At 44.0% G+C, this 22,627-nt stretch overlaps 1 protein-coding gene across 3 annotated transcripts in view; it reads right to left on the bottom strand.

The window, feature by feature from the left end:
* galnt13 (polypeptide N-acetylgalactosaminyltransferase 13) overlaps positions 1-22,627 on the bottom strand; it is a 685,563-nt gene that overhangs the window by 272,832 nt on the left and 390,104 nt on the right. For all 3 annotated transcript variants that reach the window (XM_085986310.1, XM_085986311.1, XM_085986312.1), the window contains exon 4: positions 21,731-21,897. In XM_085986310.1, coding sequence (XP_085842436.1) covers positions 21,731-21,897 — 167 coding nt within the window. The remainder of the gene's footprint in view (positions 1-21,730; positions 21,898-22,627) is intronic.

The following is a 22,627-nucleotide window of genomic DNA, read 5'->3' as shown; positions in this document are numbered from 1 at the left end:
AGAACTGCTGAGTGGAAGATCCATATCGGCCTACTCCTGAGGTCCCCACCATCACAGAAGCCAGTCTTCAGCCAATTCGATTCACTCCACTTGATATCAAGAAATGGCTGTGCACACTGGATACAGCAAAGGCAATGGGCCCTGACAACATCTCAGCTATCATGCTGAAGACTTGTGCTCCAGAACTAGTCGCACCTCTAGCCAAGCCGTTCCAGTACAGCTACAACACTGGCATCCATCAATGTGGAAAACTGCTCATGTATGTCCTGTCCACAAAAAGCAGGACAAATCCAATCCAGCCAATTATCGCCCCATCAGTCTACTCTCAATCATCAGCAAAGTGATGGATAATGTCATCGACAGTGCTATCAAGCGGCACTTACTCACCAATAACCTGCTCACTGATGCCCAGTTTGGGTTCCACCAAGACTACTCAGCTCCCAACCTCATTACAGCCTTAGTCCAAACATGGACAAAGGAGCTGAATTCCAGAGGTGAGGTGAAAGTGACTGCCCTTGACATCAAGGCAGCATTTGACCGAGTGTGGCATCAAGGAGCCCTAGTAAAACTGAAGTCAATGGGAATCAGGGGAAAACACTCCACTGGCTGGAGTCATACCTAGCACAAAGGAAGATGGTTGTGGTGGTTGAAGGTCAATCATCACAGCCCCAGGACATCGCTGCAGGAGTTCCTCAGGGCAGTGTCCTAGGCCCAACCATCTTCAGCTGCTTCATCAATGAATTTCCCTCCAACATAAGGACAGAAATGGGGATGTTCGCTGATGACTGCAGTGTTCAGTGCCATTCACAACTCCTCAGATTAGGAAGCAGTCCATGCCCGCATGCAACAAGACCTGGACGACGTTCAGGCTTGGGCTGATAAGTGGCAAGTAACATTCGCGCCACAGAAGTGCCAGGCAATGACTATCTCCAACAAGCAATAGTCTAACCACTGCCCCTTGACATTCAACCGCATTACCATTGCCGAATCCTCCACCATCAACATCCTGGGGATCACCATTGGCCAGAAACCTAAATGGACATAAATACTGTGGCAACAAAAGCAGGTCAGAGGCTAGGTATTCTGCGGTGAGTGTCTCACCTCCTGACTCCCCAAAGCCTATTCACCATCTACAATGCACAAGTAAGGAGTGTGGTGGAATACTCTCCACTTGCCTGGATGAGTGCACCTCCCAACAACACTCAAGAAGCTCGACACCATCTTGATTGGCACCCCATCCACCACCTTTAACATTCACTCCCTCCACCGCCGGCATACCATGGCTGCAGTGTGTACCATGTACAAGATGCACTGCAGCAACTCGCCAAGGCTTCTCCGGCAGCACCTCCCAAACACGCGACCTCTTCCACAAGGGCAGCAGGCGCCACCACCTCCAAATTTCCCTCCAAGTCACACACCATCCTGATTTAGAAGTATATTGCCGATCCTTCATCGTCGCTGGATCAAAATCCTGGAACTCTCTACCGAACAGCACTGTGGGAGTACCTTCACCACACAGACTGCAGCAGTTCAAGAAGGCGGCTCACTAGCACCTTCTCAAAGGCAATTAGAAATGGGCAATAAAAGATGGCCTTGCAAGTGATGCCCAGATCCCATAAACATTTTTTTTTAAATCCCAAAAGGAGCAAACAATTGCTCCAGCTGAAGAGCTTGAGGACCTGAATCTTAGGGACCTAGTTTTCAAGAGGGAGCATCGACCACATATCCAGGCTGTGGAAGTCGTTTCCACACATGGGGTGGAGCTGGTGGATAACTTGGGAGAGTCCACTACTTGTATCTGCAACACTATGCAGGAGGTATGCCAAGCCACACGGTCCATCCTGAAGAGTATGGCTGTCCAGGAGACGTCTGCGACAACAAGGTGTCAGGAGGGGATTCTAAGGGCAGTTGTGGTTTCTGGAGTGGCAGCTATAACTGCTTTATTTGATTCCTTGCATCACACCCTTAACAGCACCACAGCGGAGGGATTTCAGGACTATTCAGTCTATTCACACAGTGGCCCTTAGCTCAACTTGGCTAGTGCCCAGCACCAGTGGGTTGCAAGGAGTGGTACAAACGTTTCTATCTCTCAGGAAGGTAACGCTGATGTACTATCATTTAGACCCCTTCTGATGCCAATGCATGGGAGAACTTTATGCCAGACCCCTGCCAACCTTGTAAAAACAAGAGAGATTAAGCCAGAAATGGGTCCTTCAGGAACAGCAGCTTCAATGAGAAGAATGTCATCTCGGTCTTCAGACATTCAGTAGATATGACTCAGCCACCCACCTCTCAAACTATTTACTGCCAGAGAATCACATAGATTATGATTTTGAGTTGGTAAAATAGTGGGCACATGGGGTAGACACAGTGGTGTTCGCTGAGTGGACATAGAATCATACAGCACTGAAGCAGGCCATTGGCCCATCGTACCTGTGCCGGAGAATGTTGAAGTTAAACGTATAACATTTTGAAGTAACCTGGAAATTTTATTGTCACTTTGAGTGAAGAATCTAATTTTTGGATGTATGCAACTTTATGGTCTAAAGGTCTAAAGAGGGAGAGAAGTAAAAAGTAATCGAAGTGTGACGTCACCAGAAAGCAGGTAAGTGATTCTCTCTTTTTAAACTTTAACTCTGTGGTTTATAGTTTCTAAAGTCTCTGTGGTGTAGCGGGGACTGTTTGTAAACGAGGGCCCTTAAATATATCATTTAACTGTAGTGTAATTGGTGGGATCGATTTGATTTAATTTAATTGCAATTAATTAAAGGGTAAGTCATGGCAGGACAGCCTGGTGCCGTGGTATGCTCCTCCTGCACTATGTGGGAACTCAGGGACACTTCCTGCGTCCCTGACAACTATGTGTGCAGGAAGTGTGTCCAGCTGCAGCTACTGGCAGACCGCACTGCGGCGCTGGAGCTGCGATTCGATACATACTGGACCATTCGCGAGGCTGAGGACATCATGGATATCACGTTTGATCAGTTGGTCACACCGCAGGCAAAGGTTTGACAGGCAGAAAGGGAACGGGTGACCAACAGACAGAGTGCTAGGCACAGGCAGGTAGTGCAGGGATCCCCTGTGGACATCCCCCTCTCAAACAGATACACCACTTTGAGTACTGTTGGGGGGGATGGCTTATCAGAGGAAGGCAGCAGCAGCCAAATTCCTGGCACCAGGGGTGGCTCTGCTGCACAGGACGGGAGGAAAAAGTGGGGTAGAGCTATAGTAATAGGGGATTCTATTGTAAGGGGAATAGATAGGCGTTTCTGCGGCCGCAAACGAGACTCCGGGATGGTGTGTTGCCTCCCTGGTGTAAGGGTCAAGGATGTCTCAGAGCGGCTGCAGAACATCTTGGAAGGGGAGGGTGAACAGCCAGTTGTCGTGGTGCATATAGGTACCAACGATATAGGTAAAAAACAGGATGAGGTCCTAAAAGCTGAATATAGGGAGTTAGGAGGTAAATTAAAAAGTAGGACCTCAAAGGTAGTAATCTCAGGATTGCTACCAGTGCCATGTGCTAGTCAGAGTAGAAATAGAAGGATATTTCAGATGAATACGTGGCTAGAGGAATGGTGCGAGGGGGAGGGATTCAAATTCCTGGGACATTGGAACCGGTTCTGGGGGAGGTGGGACCAGTTCAAACCGGACGGTTTGCACCTGGGCAGGGCCAGGACCGATGTCCTAGGGGGAGTGTTTGCTAGTGCTCTGGGGAAGGGTTTAAACTAAAATGGCAGGGGGTTGGGAACCTGAGCAGGGGGACAGAGGAAAGGGAAACAAGGATAAAAGCAAAAGATAGGAAGGAGAAAAACAAAAGTGGCAGTCAGAGAAATCAATGGTTTAAATCAAACATGGCCACAGTAAATAATAATTCTAATAGGTCTAAGAGCATTAAAAAAACAAGTTGAAGGCTTTGTGTCTTAATGTGAGGAGCATTCATAATAAGGTGGATGAATTAGCTGCGCAAATAGAGGTAAACGAATATGATTTGATTGGGACTACGGAAACATGGCTCCAGGGTGGCCAAGGCTGGGAACTCAACATCCAGGGGTATTCAATATTCAGGAAAGATAGGCAAAAAGGAAAGGGAGGTGGGGTAGCATTGCTGGTAAAAGAAGGGATTAACAATTGTAAGGAAGGATATTAGCTCTGATGATGTGGAATCTGTATGGGTACAACTGAGAAATACCAAGGGGCAGAAAACATTAGTGGGAGTGGTATACAGACCTCCAAACAGTAATGCGGAGGTTGGGGATGGCATTAAAAGAGAAATTAGAGAAGCGTGCAATAAGGGCACAGCAGTCATCAAGGGTGACTTTAATCTACATATAGATTGGGCTAACCAAATTAGTAACAATACTGTGGAGGAGGAATTCCTGGAGTGTTTACGGGATGGTTTCCTGGACCAATATGTCAAGGAACCAACCAGAGATCAGGCCATCTTAGACTGGGTATTATGTAACGAGAAAGGATTAATTAGCAATCTTGTTGTACGAGGCCCCTTGGGTTGGAGCGATCATAATATGATCGAATTCTTCATTAAGATGGAGAATGAAGTAGTTGACTCAGAGACTAGGGTCCTGAATTTAAATAAAGGAAACTACGATAGTCTGAGGCGCGAGTTGGGTAGGATTGATTCGGGAATGTCACTCAAAGGGTTGACGGTAGATACGCAATGGCAAACATTCAAAGACCGTATGGATGAACTACAGAATTTGTTCATCCCAGTTTGGCATAAAAATAAAACAAAAAAGGTGACTCAACCGTGGCTAACAAGGGAAATTAGGGATACCATAAGATCCAAGGAGAGGACATATAAATTGGCCAGAAACAGCAGTAAACCTGAGGATTGGGAGCAGTTTAGGATTCAACAAAGGGGGACAAAGGGATTAATTAAGAAAGGGAAAATAGTATACGAGAGTAAGGTTGCAGGGAACATAAAAACTGACTGTAAAAGCTTTTATAGATATGTGAAGAGAAAAAGATTGGTGAAGTCAAGCGTAGGTCCCTTGCAGTCAGAATCAGGGGAATTTATAATGGGGAACAAAGAAATGGCAGACCAATTAAATACATATTTTGGTTCTGTCTTCACAAAGGAGGACACAAATAACCCCGCAGAGATGTCGGGGAACATAGGGTCTGATGAAAGGGAGGATCTGAAAGAAATAAGTATTTGTAGGGAAATGGTGTTAGGGAAATTGATGGGATTGAAGGCCGAAAAATCCACAGGACCTGATAATCTACATCCTAGGGTACTTAAGGAAGTGGCCCTAGAAATAGTAGATGCATTGCTGATCATCTTCCAACGTTCGATGGAATCTGGAACAGTACCCATGGATTGGAAGGTAGCTAATGTTACCCCACTATTCAAAAAAGGTGGTAGAGAAAAAACGGGGAATTACAGACCGGTAAGCCTGACATCGGTAGTGGGGAAAATGCTAGAGTCCATTATAAAAGATGTAATAGCAGAGCACTTGGAAAACAGTGACAGGATCGGACAAAGTCAACATGGATTTACAAAAGGTAAATCGTGCTTGACTAATCTACTGGAATTTTTTGAGGATGTAACTGGTAAAATAGATAAGGAAGAACCAGTGGATGTGGTGTATTTGGACTTTCAGAAGGCTTTCGATAAGGTTCCGCATAAGGAATTAGCGTGTAAAGTTAAGGCACATGGGATTGGGGGCAAGGTATTGACTTGGATAGAGAACTGGTTGGCAGACAGAAAGCAAAGATTTGGAATAAACGGGTCTTTTTCCGAGTGGCAGGCAGTGACTAGTGGGGTACCGCAGGGATCGGTCCTTGGACCCCAGCTATTCACAATATATATTAATGATCTAGACAAGGGAACTAGATGTAATATCTCCAAATTTGCAGACGACAAAAAGCTGGGTGGGTGTGTGTGCTGTGAGGAGGATGCTGAGAAACCACAGGATGATTTGGACAGGTTGGGTGATTGGGCAGAAGCATAGCAGATGCAATATAACGTGGATAAATGTGAGGTTATCCACTTTGGTGGCAAAAACAGGAAGGCAGATTATTATCTGAATGGCAATAGATTGGGAGATGGGGAAGTGCAACGAGACCTGGGTGTCCTTGTGCACCAGTCACTGAAGGTAAGCATGCAGGTGCAGCAGGCAGTTAAGAAGGCAAATGGCATGTTGGCCTTCGTAGCGAGAGGGTTTGAGTACAGGAACAAGGATGTCTTGCTGCTGTTGTACAGGGCCTTGGTGAGACCACATCTTGAGTATTGTGTGCAGTTTTGGTCGCCTTATCTGAGGAAGGATGTTCTTGCCATGGAAGGAGTTCAGCGAAGATTCACCAGGCTGATACCTGGAATGGCAGGAATGACGTATGAGGAGAAATTGGGTCGATTGGGCTTGTACTCGCTGGAGTTTAGAAGAATGAGAGGGGATCTCATCGAAACTTATAAAATTCTGACAGGACTGGACAGACTAGATGCAGGAAGGATGTTCCTGATGGTCGGGGAGTCCAGAACCAGGGGTCACAGTCTAAGGATAAGGGGTAGGCCATTTAGGACAGGGATGAGGAGGAATTTCTTCACGCAGAGAGTGATGAACCTGTGGAATTCTCTACCACAGAAGGCAATAGAGGCCAATACATTAAATCTATTCAAGAAGGAGTTAGATATATTTCTTAAGGCTAAAGGAATCAAGGGATATGGGGAGAAAGCAGGGGCCGGGTACTGAATTTGGATGATCAGCCATGATCGCATTGAATGGCGGAGCAGGCTCGAGGGGCCAATTGGCCTACTCCTGCTCCTATCTTCTATGTTTCTATGTTTAAATGGAGAGATAGTGTGAAAGGGACTACTCATGAATGAGACAAGGTTCAGCAGTGTTTGAGAATCATTGTAATACCGAGGCAATGTACATAGATTACATAGAATTTACAGCACAGAAACAGGCCATCTGCCCCAACTGGTCTATGCTGGTGTTTATGCTCCACACGAGCCTCCTCCCATCTTACTTCATCTAACCCAATCAGTTTATCCTTCTATTCCTTTCTCCCTCATCTAGTCGCAGCTTGAATGCATAAATGAAGAGGATCAAAGTGACAGATTTTGTTTCTTCTGCATAATTTATTGAAAACATTTGGAGATGATTTGTTGCCTCCTCTCTTGGGCTGACTGGTATCTTGCAGCACCGCTTCTCCCTCATGTCCAACATTTTGGGCATGGAAGGCATTTCCTTTCTTCTTTTCTTGCAGAGTGGGTGGATAAATAGCAAATGAAATTCAATGTAGAAAAGTGTGAGGTGGTTCATTTTGGTAGGAGGAATAAGGAGGCCATTTATTGATTGGAAGGTAAGGGGGTAATTTTAACCTAACCTGGGAATACAGATACTGTACATAAAGGCAGTCTGCACCTCTTAAAGGCGAGCTGCCTTCTGCAGATAAAAAAAATTAAAAGTACTTCAGCACTAGGCAGTCTGCACCTCCTAAAGATGAGCTGCCTTCTGCTGATGAAAAATGCTAAAAGTGCTTCAGCACTAACACAAATGGCTCAACAGCCCAGGGAAAGGGCACCCAGAATCTTGGATGCAGCACTCCAGCTTTGTGCAGGGAGTCAATACTGGAAGAGAGGTCCTTGACCCACAGGGGGTCGGAGGCCCTCCAGAAAGAAGGATGTGGGACCAGATCACCAAGGTCATCACTGCCAGCAGTGTTACCCCAGGACCTGGCTCCAGTGCCCAAAGAAGTTTTATGACCTCAAAAGCCATCTCCTACCAACTGCACCACTAGCCCCTCATACTGCTCAATGCACGACCCCACCCCCAATCACTCACCTACCAACAATCTGCACCAATCACGAGGCGCATCTCCTATTCCTAGCCTCATCTCACCCCCTTGGAGGAGATGGTGCAGGCCATTCTTGGCAGGGGCATGGCTGAGCCCTTGGCCAGCGACGGGGCTGAAAGAATACAAGATGTCAGTATCGTCATACATTAACCTCCTTCTCACATCCCACAATATCTTCTGATTTACAAGCTGCACATGGTGTAAGTATGCACCTCTTGCTTTACCACTCTTCCCTCACCACAACCCTACCCTTGTGCCTTCCCCATTTCATACACCCAAGAAATGCAGCCTGCCCAGCCAGTAGCTGCCCAAGAAGAGGGAGAGGAGAGTGAAGAAGAAGAAGAAACACCATCACTCAATTTCATACTCCCAGCCACCAGCTCCTCAAGGTCGTTCTGCAAGGCCATCTGCAGTGACCCCACTGAAAGTCAGAAGCCTTCCACCAGCCATGCTGCAGCCACTGGGGTAGCACTGCATAACATCACTAGGATAGGCAAAGGCAGACGCAAGACAGTCACTAAGGGAATGCACAAGGGTGATTAGTTGATTTGTTGATGTATTATTCGATACATATATGGATAAAGTTGGACTGGAAAGTTTCTTCTGTGTTGGTGGCTTTTATTTCAGCATTGTGGCCAAGAGGTTGCTGTGATGGTCAGTAACAGAGGTAAGGTGTGGAGCAAATGTTGAAAGGGGAACTAGGGTTGTGTTTACTGGTACTGCAGGCAGATGATTCGATCCTGGATATCCTGGCTAGAAAGGGGCTGTCTAGGTTGCCTCTTTCCTCCCACTCCTCCTCTTCTGCTTTTTCCTCTGCTGCTTCTTCCTCTTCTGCTTGTTCCTCTTGCTGCTCCTCCTCCCTCTGTGAGCAGCTTGTCTCTTTTGCTGGCTCTGCTCCATCTCCATGCCATGCTCGAGCCCAAGGGAGACTGCAACTAGAGCCCCCAGGACAGGGAGCAAGTGGTGTTCTCAGAGGCATTCTTTTAAGAGCCGAAGCCTTGCAAACGTCCAGCAGCGCTCTTTGCATTCCCTGCACAATTTAACAACTTTTGAAATGTACTGCACCAATCCACTACTCCAATAAAATGTAAAGAAACCAGTACAAAAGCAAAAATCTAAACTTACCTGAAAGTTGCGTGTGTCCCTTTAAGAAGTGCTGGCAGCGGGTCCGTTGTACCGCTGCACGCATGTTCTGCCGTGCAAGATTTGGAGAGGGCATTAATAAGAGCGGCGACGTCCAAAATCCCAGATCGTGTGTCAATTCAGCATTGCACGCCAATCGATGTCACGACCTGGCTCATCTAAATACGTGAAGCGAGCGCAGGCAATGCGAGTGCTGCCGACCTGCCCAAAATGGCGGCCACCGCGTTCCATGCCGGAGGAGGGCGAATGCGAGGTGGCTACCATTTTTTCTTCCAAACTGGCCTTAACGGCCGGTGCAAACGGCTCCAATTTCCCAGCCACCATCTTTTTATGATTGCTTTCATCTTACCCTCAGCACAAAAGTACTGAAAAAATGAGTGGAACTCAAAGTAGTGGATAAGTTTCCAGAGGTAATAGTTTGGGAAAGAAAATAATACTCACCTGGAAAGACATGGGTTAATTAAGAACCACACATAATAGGGTTCTATGAGGAAAGAATGTGGTGTACTGACAAAGGAAATTCAGTGGATATTGTATATATGGATTTTCAAAGGGTGTTTGATAAGGTGTCGCATTGGAAACTTTTGAATAAAATGAAGCCACTTAGTATTAAAGGGAAGATGGCAGCATGGATAGGAAATTAATTAACAGAGAAATCAGAGGGTAGTGGTTAATGGATAGTTTTGAACTGGAGGATGTAAACAACAGAAATTATTTGAACTTGGGTATAGGGTATTTGCAGACACAAAATCGGGAGAACGGTTAAGTGTTACAAAGACTGTAAGCAACATCAGGAGGAGACAGCAATAGATTGGGTAAATAGATGTCAGATGAAATTTAATGAGGAGAATAAGTAAGGGACATATAAATGGTAAAACTTTAAAAGGAATAGAGCAGCAGACAGATACACAAATCTTAAAAAAACAGGAGAACAAGTTGATAAAGCAATACAAATTGCTTGGGATCATAGGCTTTATAAAGGGGTATAGGGTACAAAAGAAAAAAGAGGTAATGGTAAACCTATAAAATTCATTTGCTATGCTACAGTTAGAATAGGGTGTCCAATTTTGGGTGCCTTATTTTAGTAATGTCAAGGCCATGGAGAGTTTGCAGCAGAAATTCACTTTACTGAGGATAAGAGGCTTTAGTTATGAGGATATTCAAGAGAAACTGGAGCTTTTTCAGTAGAGCAAGAAAGTTAAGAGGATATCTGATAGAGTTCAAAATTATGTGGCGTTTTGGTAAGGAAACTTAGGGAAAACTATTTGTACTCTTGGTGAATTGGTATCTAGAGGGCATAAATTTAAGATCACTGCCAAAAGAATGAAGGGAGAGATTGGCAAATTTTTTTATATTAAAGATATTAGGACATGGAATTTCTTACCAGAAAGTGGATAAACATAGGAACATAGGAATTGCTAGACAATAAAAAGACCAAGTTCCATCTAGTTTGCCTTCTACCATCCTGGTTATCGCATGATACAACAATAATGAAGTTGTTGACTAATCATAGCAATCAATCTCTATCAATTAGTTTACAGCAGACCCAGACATGAGGCAAGGAAAACCCTGGGGGTGGAGAACATTGGGAACAATAAGTCCAAAGTCACCTGTTCCTCCCAAGCATGCTTTGCTTACCATTTGTTACATCGCAAATTACTCATATACTGTATCCCAAAATAGTCTTTTCTGAAAGAAAGAAATTATTTGCATTTGAATTAATCAATACTCTCTGCTTCCACCGTCTCCCTAAGGAGCCTATTCCATAGATTGACCACTCACTCACTGAAATAAAGTTTCCACTTATTAATTTTGAATTTACCACCATTTAAGCACAGGCCGTGTCCTCAGGTTCTATTGTTCTGGACAAGGTGAAACAGGTTGTCATGGTCTACCTTACAAAATATTTGAAAAAGAAAATGAATTAAATGGGACAGAGGGAAAGGGGCAGGGGGGATGAAATTAAGGTGATAGCTCTTTCAGAGATCAGGCATGGATGTGATGGGCTGAATGGCTTCCTGTCCTGTAAAATTTTATGATTTGAACTATGTCCAACACTTTATTCAAACTTGGTAATGAAAGGCAATCCAGGTCTGGCTGTAGATAGTTAGGCTGTGTGATTGCAACAGCACTCCAAACAATGGTTTCAGCATAGCATCTGTCAACTTTTGCTTTATCAGTGAAAAAAAATGCTTCCACCAGCTGGACAAACCAAAGTGGTAGTTCTTGTGTCTTAGACTTTTCCCAATACCTTTTTCTCATATAAACTGGGCAAAAATTTACATAAGTAGAGTGAGTCTCCTATATACTTAAACAAGCATCAGCATTCTCTGCCCTATTTGATTTAGCATGGCCCCAGCCTAACATCATGGTAAGCGGTGTACTGGAGAATATGTAGGAAGCCCACAAAGTCTCCTGGCTATGTCTCCTTAAAATGTCAGCTTGAGTCAGTCTTGCCTCTAAATCAGGTGGTTATGGATTCAAGCCTCACTATAGGACTTGAACACTTAATATAGGCTGACACTTCAGTGCAGTACTGAGGGTGTACAGTCCCCATCACTTAAAGTGTCCATGTTTAAAATGGGAAGTGGCTTTTATCAGCCAAAAAATGATAACCATTATCCATTTGCAATGATGTTGGTTGCTGGTTATAGTGTCTTAAGTGCTCCATTTATTTTGGGAAGAAACAGCTGTGCTTACTCACTAGTTCGCACCTTGTTATGGTGATCTGAATGTTAAAATAAAATTACATCACATAGGCTGGGGTTATGAAGAAAATGTAGCTGTTTTGCTATTTCTGTTCATTATAAAGAGGCAGGTAATGTGTTCATCCAGGCAATAATTAGTCCACTGGACTGGCACTAACTACTGTTACCACTTCAGATCAATCACCAGGAGTGTTAGCTGCTCAGTGATTGAAGGAATAAATAAAACAATCAGTATTAAAGTGGTAGAGCTGCATACACAGGGAAAATAAATGACGTGACTTTTCATAACATGCATAAAATACAGAGCCTCCAAGATTCCGACATTTCTGTGAGATCTGTTAAAGTGTTTGTTTAACTTAATTGTTTTCACCTTTTAGTCAGACAACTACTCCTACAGAAATATTTTATATTATTACGCATTTGCTCATTTTGTTATAATACTATCAATGTTTTAATTTCACGACTATTCAACATGTGATGGTAATGCTCACCATATAGTCTGTCAAACATTATACCGGCCATCACATTCAGCGGGCAAATCGTATTCGCACTAACGCGCCCACTATAAGCAGTGGGGACTGTACTACATTGTCTGAGGCGGCATGTCTAAGATGAATCTTTCAACTGCGGCTCTGCCTGCCTTTTCAGATGGTTGTAAAAGATCCCATTTGAAGATGAGCAGGGGATTTCCCCCGGTGTCCTAGTCAATATTTATCCTTCAACAAATATTGATTAACCAGTCATTCATCTTATTGCTGCATGTGGGATTTTGTGTGAACATTAGCTACCCCATTTGTCTACATAAAAACAGTGACTACATTTCAAAAGTAATTTCATGACTGTAAAGTGCTTTGGGGATGTGGAAGGTACTTTATAAATGTAAAAGAAGTTAGGGGGAATCGAGGGTTGGTCACTCCACAGCTTGAGCTCAACAAATGTAACCTGCGGTCTTCCGCAGCCTTTGCTTCGCCGTGTGTGTTGTCTGAGAGTATCATTCCTCTAATAACATCTGTAAATCTAAGGCTCTGCATTTAGAACTTTAATTCCTGGCACAGAGACAGGGGGCAGGATTTTCATTGGGCTGTGGAGTCGGGATTGGAGGCGTGCGGGGGTTAAAATCCCGAAATCAGGGGTCCCGACCCCATCCCGCACCCAAACCCGCCTACATGCCAGTTTCAAAGGATGCGGGTACCTGCCCCGCACTGGGACCCGCCTACCCGAAGCGGGAAGGGATTAGTGCCAATTAACTGCCTGTTAACAGGTAGTTAACAGGCAGTTTTTAGCCTAATCCCTATTTTTAAGGTTGAAGTGTGGGATTCCCGACGGCTCCAAACCACGCCAAGTTAGAGGAGGCGAGCCGTTGGGTTGAAGGACTTGGAGGGGTCGAGATGTCAGTGTTCAGGTGAGTGATGTGTGCATGAGTGCAAAGGTAAGTGTGTTTGGTGTGTCTAAAGTGATTAAAGAAGTTTAAATTACCTTTTCTTACCTTTTCAGCCTTCCTTCCTTTAGGTCTCGGGAGTCCCTCATCTCACCGGCACAGAAAGCAGAATGGCTGCAAACTGTCAAAAGTGACAGCCTGCAGCTTTCTGTGCAGGAGAGATTTCTAACTGAGTCTGTGGAGAAGGACTCATGTTAGAAGTAAGATTGTCAGTGTTTGACAGCTTCAAACAGCTGTGAAACGCTGATATTTCATCTGTCAAGCTGATATTTCATCTGTCAAAACGTCTTGACAGATGAAATTTCAGTCTGTGATGTCACCTGTTGCTGGGTGGCCCTTAATTAGCCTGCTGAGCCTGCTGGGCGGGCTCAACAAGGTCAATCAAGTTAAAATTGCGTGGATTGGCCGCATCTCGATGGAGGCGGGACTACAACCCCGAAAGTTGTAGTCCCGACTCCTGAATGAAAATCCTGCCCTGTAGCTCCAAGCTGGCTTCTCTAACAGTAATAATATAAATATGATAAAAGTATTACAAATAGGGGCAGATGGAAAGAGAGTGATTTCAAGTCTCTAACCTCAAGGTACCTCAGAAACCTTTATATACTCCTCTGACAGCTCAGCTGGTAATGTCAATGGGCTAGAAATTCGGTGCATTTGCACTTCTCATTAGCGGCGGGGGGGGGGTGGAGAGCCCTTCCATGTGGCAGCGCTACGTGGCCCAATGCGTAGTGCTGCAGAATGCACTGCCCCGATATTCGGGGTTAGCACTCTAAGAAGGAAGTAGCGCGCTAAAGTTAGCGCCCAGGCGATGTTAGCGACCCAAAATGAATTTTTCCCCCATTGAGTCAGTAACAGCACCACCTTGCATTTACTTTGCATTTTTAATGTAGAAAAAAAGTCCCAAGGTGCTTCAAAGAGGTGCAATCTGTCAAAAAATGGGCTTCAAGCCAAAGACTGAGAATTTAAAAAGAAAAAGACTTGAATTTCTATAGGGCCTTTCACAACCTCAGGATGTCTCAAAGCGCTTTACAGCCAATTAATTACTTTTGAAGTGTAGTCACTGATGTAATGTAGGAAACGCAGCAGCCAATTTGCGGACAGCAAGCTCCCACAAACAGCAAAGTAATAATGACCAGATAATCTGCTTTTTGTGATGTTGATTGAGGATATTAGCCAGGACACCAGCAAGAACTCCCCTGCTTGTCTTCAAAATAGTGGGATGACCAAAAACTTGGTCAAAGAAGTGGGTTTTAAGGAGGATTGTAAATGTGGAGGATGAGCTGTAGAGGTTTAGAAAGGGAATTCCACAGCATGGAGCCAAGGTGGCTGAAGGCACGGCTGCATACAGTGGGGCAAAGGAATGGGGGAATGCATAAGAGGCCAGAGTCGGAGGAACGTAGAGTTGAGGAGGAGGCGGCAGTTGTAGACTTGGAGGAGGTTACAGAGATAGGAAGAGGGAATGCTATGAATGAATTGAAACACAAAGATGAAACTTTTAAATTGGAGCCATTGGGGGGCTGAAAGCCTATGTATTACATTACATCGTATTTACAGCACAGAAACAGGCCATTCAGCCCAACTGATCCATGCTGGTGTTTATGCTCCACGCGAGCCTTCTCCACTCTTCTTCATCTAACCCCATCAACATAGCCTTCTATTCCTTTCTCCCTCATGTGTTTATCTAGCTTCCTCTTAAATGCATCTATGCTATTCACCTCAACTACTCCTTGTGGTAGCGAGTTCCATGTTCTAACCACTCTCTGGGTAAAGAAGTTTCTCCTGAATTCCCTATTGGATTTATTAGTCACTATTTTATATTTATGACCGCTAGTTCTGGTGTCGCTCGCAAGTGGAAACAACTTCTCTACGTCTCCCCTATCAAATCCTTTCATAATGTAGGTCATTAAGACAGGGGTGATGGATGAATGGGACTTGGTGCGGGATAGAATATAGGTAGCAGAGTTATGGATGAGTTGAAGTTTACAGAGGGTGGAGGATGGGAGGCTAGTCATCATTAGGCCTTTCTGAATGACGTTGCTAATTAGTGCCAAATTATAGGCAATCTTGTACTGTAGGCTCACGCCCACTAGGAATTGGAATTAAACTTCGCAAACTCATTTCATGTAGAACCCTTATAGCCAGCAGACCATCAAGTTGGACTTGATTTGAACCAAGCCTCAGAGGTGAAAGGCCAATGTCCAACCCACTGTGTCACCCAGCTCCATATTACAGTTACTTTAAACTGGTTAACATCTTAAAACAGAAGACAGAAGAATGTAACAGAAACAGGTGAAGCATTTATTTACTTATATCACCCAATGTAATTTCTAATTTGGGAGTATTAGCTTGGCTCACAATGCCATCATTCATTTTCCAAAAGGCGCGTTTGTGAAAATCTGTCAAAATGTCATGAGAATAAAGTAAACAGAAATATATAAATATTGGCCCAGAAATTGGTGTCGGGGGCTTCCCGCGGGTGCAAGCCCCCGACCTACACTTACCTAGCGCGCCGGCAGTTGAAGCCTGGGCCTGCGTGGATTTCCTGTCTGTGGCCCGGTTCAGCTCCCGGCGCGCTGTGCTTGCGTGATCCAGCGGCGTACTTAGTGCGATACGTCGGCTGGGATCACGTGAGCACTGGGCAACCAATCGGAGGATGCAAAAGTTCATTCATGAGTTTGACAGTAAGAACTGTCAAACTCATGAAAACTCCGGGCGCCCAAAACAGTACTTAAACTTGAAATAAAATTTTAAAAAACATCACACTATTTAAATGAACTATAAGTAACTTTAAATAACTATTTTAAACAATAATTTACATTTTTGAAAAAAATAATTTTATAAAAAATCGGGGCTAAAAATACACTTACCTTACTGTAAAGGCTTTAAAAATAATAAACCTGTGGAAAAAAAATTCTAATTTTAATTAATAGACCACTTACCTTTTAAAATTAAGTCCTTACGTCTGCTTTTTTAAAGTGTAAAAAGTGGAGGCCTTCACGCACGGGCAAACCTGGGGGAAAAAAAGGAAGTTCAACGCGCAGACTCCTGCGCGCACGCGTTCGACCTCTGAACCCCTTGGTTCAGAGGATCGGAAATGCCGGTTTCCCGCGCATGCAGCAAACCGGCAATTCCATCGGTCCCACGCGTGAGTACACGGTGCTTACTCGCGCGTTGGGACACTAATTTCTGGGCCATTTTTAAAAACTGATTTGTGCAAGAGTTTATTCTTAACCACTATTTTATTTATTTTTTAAGCTGTATTATGCTCCATTAAACATTTGTTTACACGTGAGAGTATATTTCTTGGTCTTGGACATAAACATGTTCACTGAAAGTTGTGTGGCAGGACTTTCATCTGATTCTTAATTTCCTTAAATGAGGATAAAGCACCTGAATCTGAAAATTAAAAAATTGGCCTAGAGTGTTATAGTTTCATTGTACCTCATTTGATTGAATAACATACATCAGATAGTCAAAGATGATTATTGAAAGCTGTGTGAAATGAGCTGCACTAAGTGCAAGTTTTATTTTCAGTGCATAATTTTACTCTAACATCAGTATTCTCAGAAAGGAGCTTTCTCTTCTGATGAAGAAAAAAAGTGCCAGAATGATCGGTTCTATGAGTTACACATCAGTAAGGTGTGCAGTTGTGTTAAATTACCTTGGGGTGCTACTTGGATCACAAAAAGAAAAAGGTACAGATAGCAGCTGTGATATCATAATACAAACAGGAGAACTGTCTACTCTTTCGTATTCACTCAAAAGGTATATCTCAGTGCTGGCAAGATTACCCTTTCCTTCTCCATCAGCAACTATTGAGGACTTGGAAACTGATGCAGTCTATCTTGCATCTACATGTGACTTTGAACAGAAGGCAATGCCTGCTTCTGAGTCCACAATGACAGTATTTCATTATAGTACAACAGTATAGGTGCTGAAATATTGACCAGTATCGCAGTATTATCAGACTTAGTCTTGATCATGGACTTCATTAGCACCAGAAAGAGTGTTCAGGTATGCTTTCGTTGAGAAGAAAAAATAGAAATATGTGCTCTTAAAACATGTTTGCACCCACAGAAGCATACCACCACATAAACTGATTAGAAATATGAACTTAAGCAACACCAAACCAAGAAAACCTTGGTTTGAGTCTAGCCTGATTATTAAATTTAGGTTGACTGGAATGTCTCACTTAGATTTGGGCTTATCCTTAGGTAGTCAAATACCTGATTTTTCATTCAAATAAAATGATATTTGCAGGCCAATACTACTACAGGGGAGAAGGAATTAACTTTGGAAGAATTTTAAAAAAGCCTAGATTTTCCACTTGGACAAAATCCTGATCATAAATAGGATGGTGCCTGAATTGTCCTTGCCCGTGTGAAATGGGCTGAAACATTGTAGTTTCGAGCTCACCTTAATTTGAATAATCAAGGTGAGCTCCAGGTTTCAGGAGGAGCTTGCCTACATGGGGCAAAACTAACATGCTACTGCAATATTTGAAGCCTGCATCAGCTTAAAAGGGCAGTCTTCCAAAATAAGTGGCTTGGAAGCACAGCATTTAAGGATACTGACAAAATAGCATCCGTCAAGTCTGCAAGAGGGCAGAGAGCCCTTAGGTTCACTGGGTGATGCAGCTGTCGAAGTGCTGTTGCACGAAGTCAGCAGAGGAAGGAGAGTAATTGGAACCCCAAGGAGAGATGTGCAGAGGAAGTGGAAGGAGGTGGACAGGGCAGTCAATACTAAAGACAACATCCCATACATGACAACTATGTATTGGAAAGTTGTTTAACAACCTTGTCAAGTCCGGCAAAGTAAGGGGAACCAGTCACATCTTCCTTCCTTTGGCAATCCCTCAATAATTGAGGAAGATTTTTATTCTTTTTATGCTAAGAAACAAAGATTCAAGTTTTACGGTTGGCCACGTCTTTGGTGAGCATTTAGATGACTTTGCAAACCAATCCTAGAGAAGCATATTTTACCACAAAACTGACATATGAAAGGCAACCCAGTTGATGGTGTAGTCACAGCAGACTGACATTCTTTCCTCTGTCTACATTTCTCTGCTTCTTTGTTCAAACTCGTCAACTCTCTGCATACACACGAATTGCCACAGTTTGCGGTCTTTGATGGCTTCCACTCATGTACTGATGTCAATACCGCATTTCTTAGTGTTGGATTTCAAATTACCTTTATATCTTTTTTTTCTGGCCGTTAACACTTCCAAGAATGCTGTATTAAGCAAGTCTGGCACTTAAAATGTGTTAAAGTGCTTGGATTGTTTACTATGAATGCCCAGCAGGTAGCAGAGTGCCCTTCACACCCCTAGTCTTCAGCTGGAAGTATTCCTTCACACTCAGTCTAAAAGCCTCACACAGAATCTAAGGGGTCGATTTTCCCAAAGCTGTCGGGAAGAAGGCAGGACTTCCCCCTTCGGGTTTTTGACCCGCCTACTTCGACGTCCAGCCAATCCGCGCGATTTTCCCTTGATTTACCTTGTTGAGCCCGCCCAACGGGCTCAGCAGGCCAATTAAGGGCCACCCGGCAACAGGTGACGTCACAGACTGCAATTTCATCTGTCAAAAGTTCTTGACAGATGAAATATCAGTGTTTCACAGCTGTTTGAAGCTGTGAAACACTGACATTGAGTTCTAACATGAGTCCTTCTGCACAGACTCAGTTAGAACTCTCACCGGCACTCAAAGCTGAAGGCTGTCAGTTTTCACAGATCGCAGCCATTCAGCTTTCAGTTCCAGCTGAGTGATGCGCTCCCGACGGCTACAGGAAGAAAGGCTGTTAAGGTAAGTACAGGTAAGTAAAAGTTCTTTACACACTTTAGACACACCAAACACACTTACCTTTACACTCATGCACCCATCACTCACCTGAGCACCGACATCGCGACCCCTCCAACTCCTTCAACCCGATGTCCCGCCTGCCCTAACCTGGCGTGGTTTGGAGCCGTCGGGAAACCCACACGAAACCCCTCAAAATAAGGATTAGGCTAAAAACTGCCTGTTAACTATCTGTTAACAGGCAGTTAATTGGCACGAATCCCTTCCTGCCTGGTTTCGGCGGGTCCCAGTGCGGGGCGGGTACCCGCCGCCCCTGAAACTTACGTGGGGCGGGGTTTTGGGCGAGATGGTGTCGGGACCCCCAAATTCGGGATTTTCCCCTCCCACATGCCTGAAACCCCGCCTGACGGCTCCACGAAAATCTAGCCCTAATTGTTCACTGCACATATCTGTTATCACACTCGTCATGGGTCGACATCCAAGTTTTACTGCATATCATGGTAGCCAAAATTTTTGTTATTTTTTTCAAGGAGAAGACAGCCCTCGACACAGCACGAGAATTGCAACAAGTGACAGATGCCCAATCCTGCACCTTCTCAATCCCACAAGGAGGAAATGTTGCAAATCCTAGGTAGGAAGCTAATAGAAGAAGAGGAAATAGGATGTAGACAACAGCTGCAGATTTTTGATACTATGAGTCACTTCCTACTGTAACCCCCACATCACCTGTCAGCAAGCTATATGATGAAATGTTCGTCACTCCGAAGAGAAACTTTACGCTGATGAATTTCTTTGAGTCTGACACCCAGGGTGGAGTCCATGCTGAAGGCTGTGGCAGCTCCATGGACAACTGCAGCAGTGCCTCCCCAAAACATTGGTCCTAAAGGCAGACAGATGCTCAGATGACTGCCATAGAGGCCCCCGAGTGCCAGGTTGGAGAAGGCTCTCTTCCAGCCTTAAAAGGATTGAGCTGGTTTGCAGATGAGCATCATTGAGGTTTTAATGATCACATTGTTACTATTAGATCTGCTTTGCCAGATCAGTTCCAGTGCGAAGGCAGTTCCCAGTACAAGTGAGATGTTAGAAATGGGCACACATGATGGCAGTGCGTGTAGGCCAGCCCCTTCCAATGCCTGCAGATGCAGCTGAAAGGATGTAGGGTCATGTCCATCCAGCACCACAAGAGGTGCAGATTACAGCAGGTCCATCTCAGAACTCAGCTGCTGTGAGATAAATGCCACCTTAATTCCTAATGGCTCCTACTGGAATGCAGCAGCTAGCCACCTCATGCACTCTGGCCAGTCAGGTAGCAACAATGAGAAGCACAGGGTAGGTTTAAGAGGTCACACATTACATGCTGACACCAACAGGAAACAACTTTGGGCCAGCCTAGGGCCTCCTGGTTCGGGTGCACATTGCAGCCGCATGACAGCCTTTTATGTCAGAAACTTTGCGCTGACGAATTTCCATCCGAGTATGACACCCAGGGTGGTTAGCATTTATTATGCAGTGCTGCCAGGCATGAATGAGCTGGGCATCGAGAAAGTGGAATCTTTTCCTGTTGATGAATGAATGTTCTTTGAGCAAGGAAGCAGTTATGACCACATGGGTACAATTTACGATTCCTTGGACCTTAGGGGAATTCTGTCACTCTATAAAAATGCAGTGCCCTATCATATTTCTGCTGGTTGTGCATGGGTAAATGAGATGCAATTGCTAAGTCCAAGTATAATGCATCTGTAACTTGCATAATGCATTTGTGGATTATCCAAGATCACCCATGTCCCCAGCCTGGAATCGCCCCATAGCATAAAAATTTAGGGTGACCTTAACAGTCACTGGCAGAGCAGTAGCTGTGGTGGAGGTGGGCTGCTGAGTTATTTGCAGCAAGTAACTCAATTACTACTTCCTTTAGAAAGCAAAGCTTCTGCAGGCACAGCTCCTGATTCTCATGCAGCTAGTCACACATCTGCCTGTATACTCTGAGGTGGACATACTTGCAGGTGAGTGCCATGAGCCTTAGCAGCCTAGCATCCTGCCTTTTACTCTTCTTCCAAGGAGCAATTATGGCCATTTTGTCCTATCTGAAATGGAGCACGAAATGGCAGCCCATTAGCAAATGGCACAAAATCCAGATGGCACAATAAGCCTTTAATCGCACCTGCTAACATTGAATCTAAACCTCCTTAAATTAGCTTCTGCCCTCTGCATGGCATTTAGCAACTCTGGGGACCCATATAGAATAGGCATGAATATGAATCAGTGAAAATAATGGAAAATGGGACATATGATATTGCCACATCATTGTTGCCTCACGTAAAAATGAACAGGTGCTTCTGTGAACCACCAGAAAGGACAGTGGAAAATGGGGCAGCACTAAAGTGGACAGAGATCCAGCATTACAGATCTCCAACCCATTTGGAGTTGTTGCTTGTCCAGTTAGCACCACAAAATTTGTTGGTGGCTAGCAGAAAACCTATGCTAATACGGCATGTGTCATTATAACCATGCGATAAACTGAAGCAAATTAGATTCAATAGAGCACACACAGGGTTGATCACATTGCATGGTTGTCAAATTTTCATCCTAACCAAAGTTCAACCAAGGAGGGTGCAAATGCTGAACTGTGTACAATGCGCACCGAAAATACCATCCTTCGCCTTTAATTAATATCCAAATAGGCTCAAATATAATAGGCCAAATAATAAGCTCATCTGTCATATGAAGCTGACTTCAAATATTGAATTAAAAAGAAAATGTGTTTCCTTGTTACAATGATATTCTCATGACAATATTTACTGTTATGTAAAGAAAATAGTTTTTACCTCTTTCACTGTCATCATCCACTAGGATAATCTCTGCAAGTACCTGTTTGGGGGAACGAATAAGTACGCTGTGAATTGTACGAAGCAGAGTACTCCAGGCCTCATTATGAAAAACAATGACAACGCTTGTATCTGGAAGATTATCTTGGTAAACTTTTGTCTTGCATCTGTATGGAAGATAGAAAATAAAATTGTTACAAACTTTTGCTCATTTGGAAGAATAATTATTTTGTATAGAGCCACACCATTCAAAGCATAGTAATTAGCCAACAGTCTGGTTCCAGGAACCTGGATAACTCAGGCTGTTCTCGCATTTTGTTAACACCCTTAATACAGTTTGTTAGTTTATGTAAGAAACATGTTTCCCATGCCTAATGTTAAGATGAAAACATTCACTGCTGTTAAATGAACAAAGGCAATTTAAGTCCTGATTTCACTCTGGAGAGCTTCATGGCATTCCTGCTAATCTTTTACATCCAAAATAGCCTTTGGCCACAGCTGGCATCCACCTGCTAGCTCCATGCTGAAGCTTAATTTGAGCATGATCAAGCGAGCTCAGCAGCCATTCCCAACATTACTTTCCCTCTGGTCATTGGTGATAGCTGACATTCACTTGCAGGGATTCTGCCTCACATAAACTTAGGTCATCTTGATTACTTGGTTGTACTGTAAGAAAAACTAAGCAAAATTCAAAACACGTGTAAGGAAAAAGAGGGCTTTATTCTAACAATATTTGAATCAGTAGTCAAAGATACATCAGCACCTTACTTTATATAACATTAATTAATTTGACCTAAAAATGTGTCACTTTAGTATTCATCATCAGTTACGAGAAGGTGCTTCAGATGACGCATTCTGGCATCACTTCTTAAGTAATGACCTGGCTAACGAACAAAG

Source organism: Somniosus microcephalus, chromosome 4 (assembly GCF_052327205.1).
Source record: "Somniosus microcephalus isolate GS21.2 chromosome 4, FLI_Smic_1.0, whole genome shotgun sequence".
Taxonomy (NCBI): Eukaryota; Metazoa; Chordata; class Chondrichthyes; order Squaliformes; family Somniosidae; genus Somniosus; species Somniosus microcephalus.
This window is presented reverse-complemented; position numbering and strand designations above follow the sequence as displayed.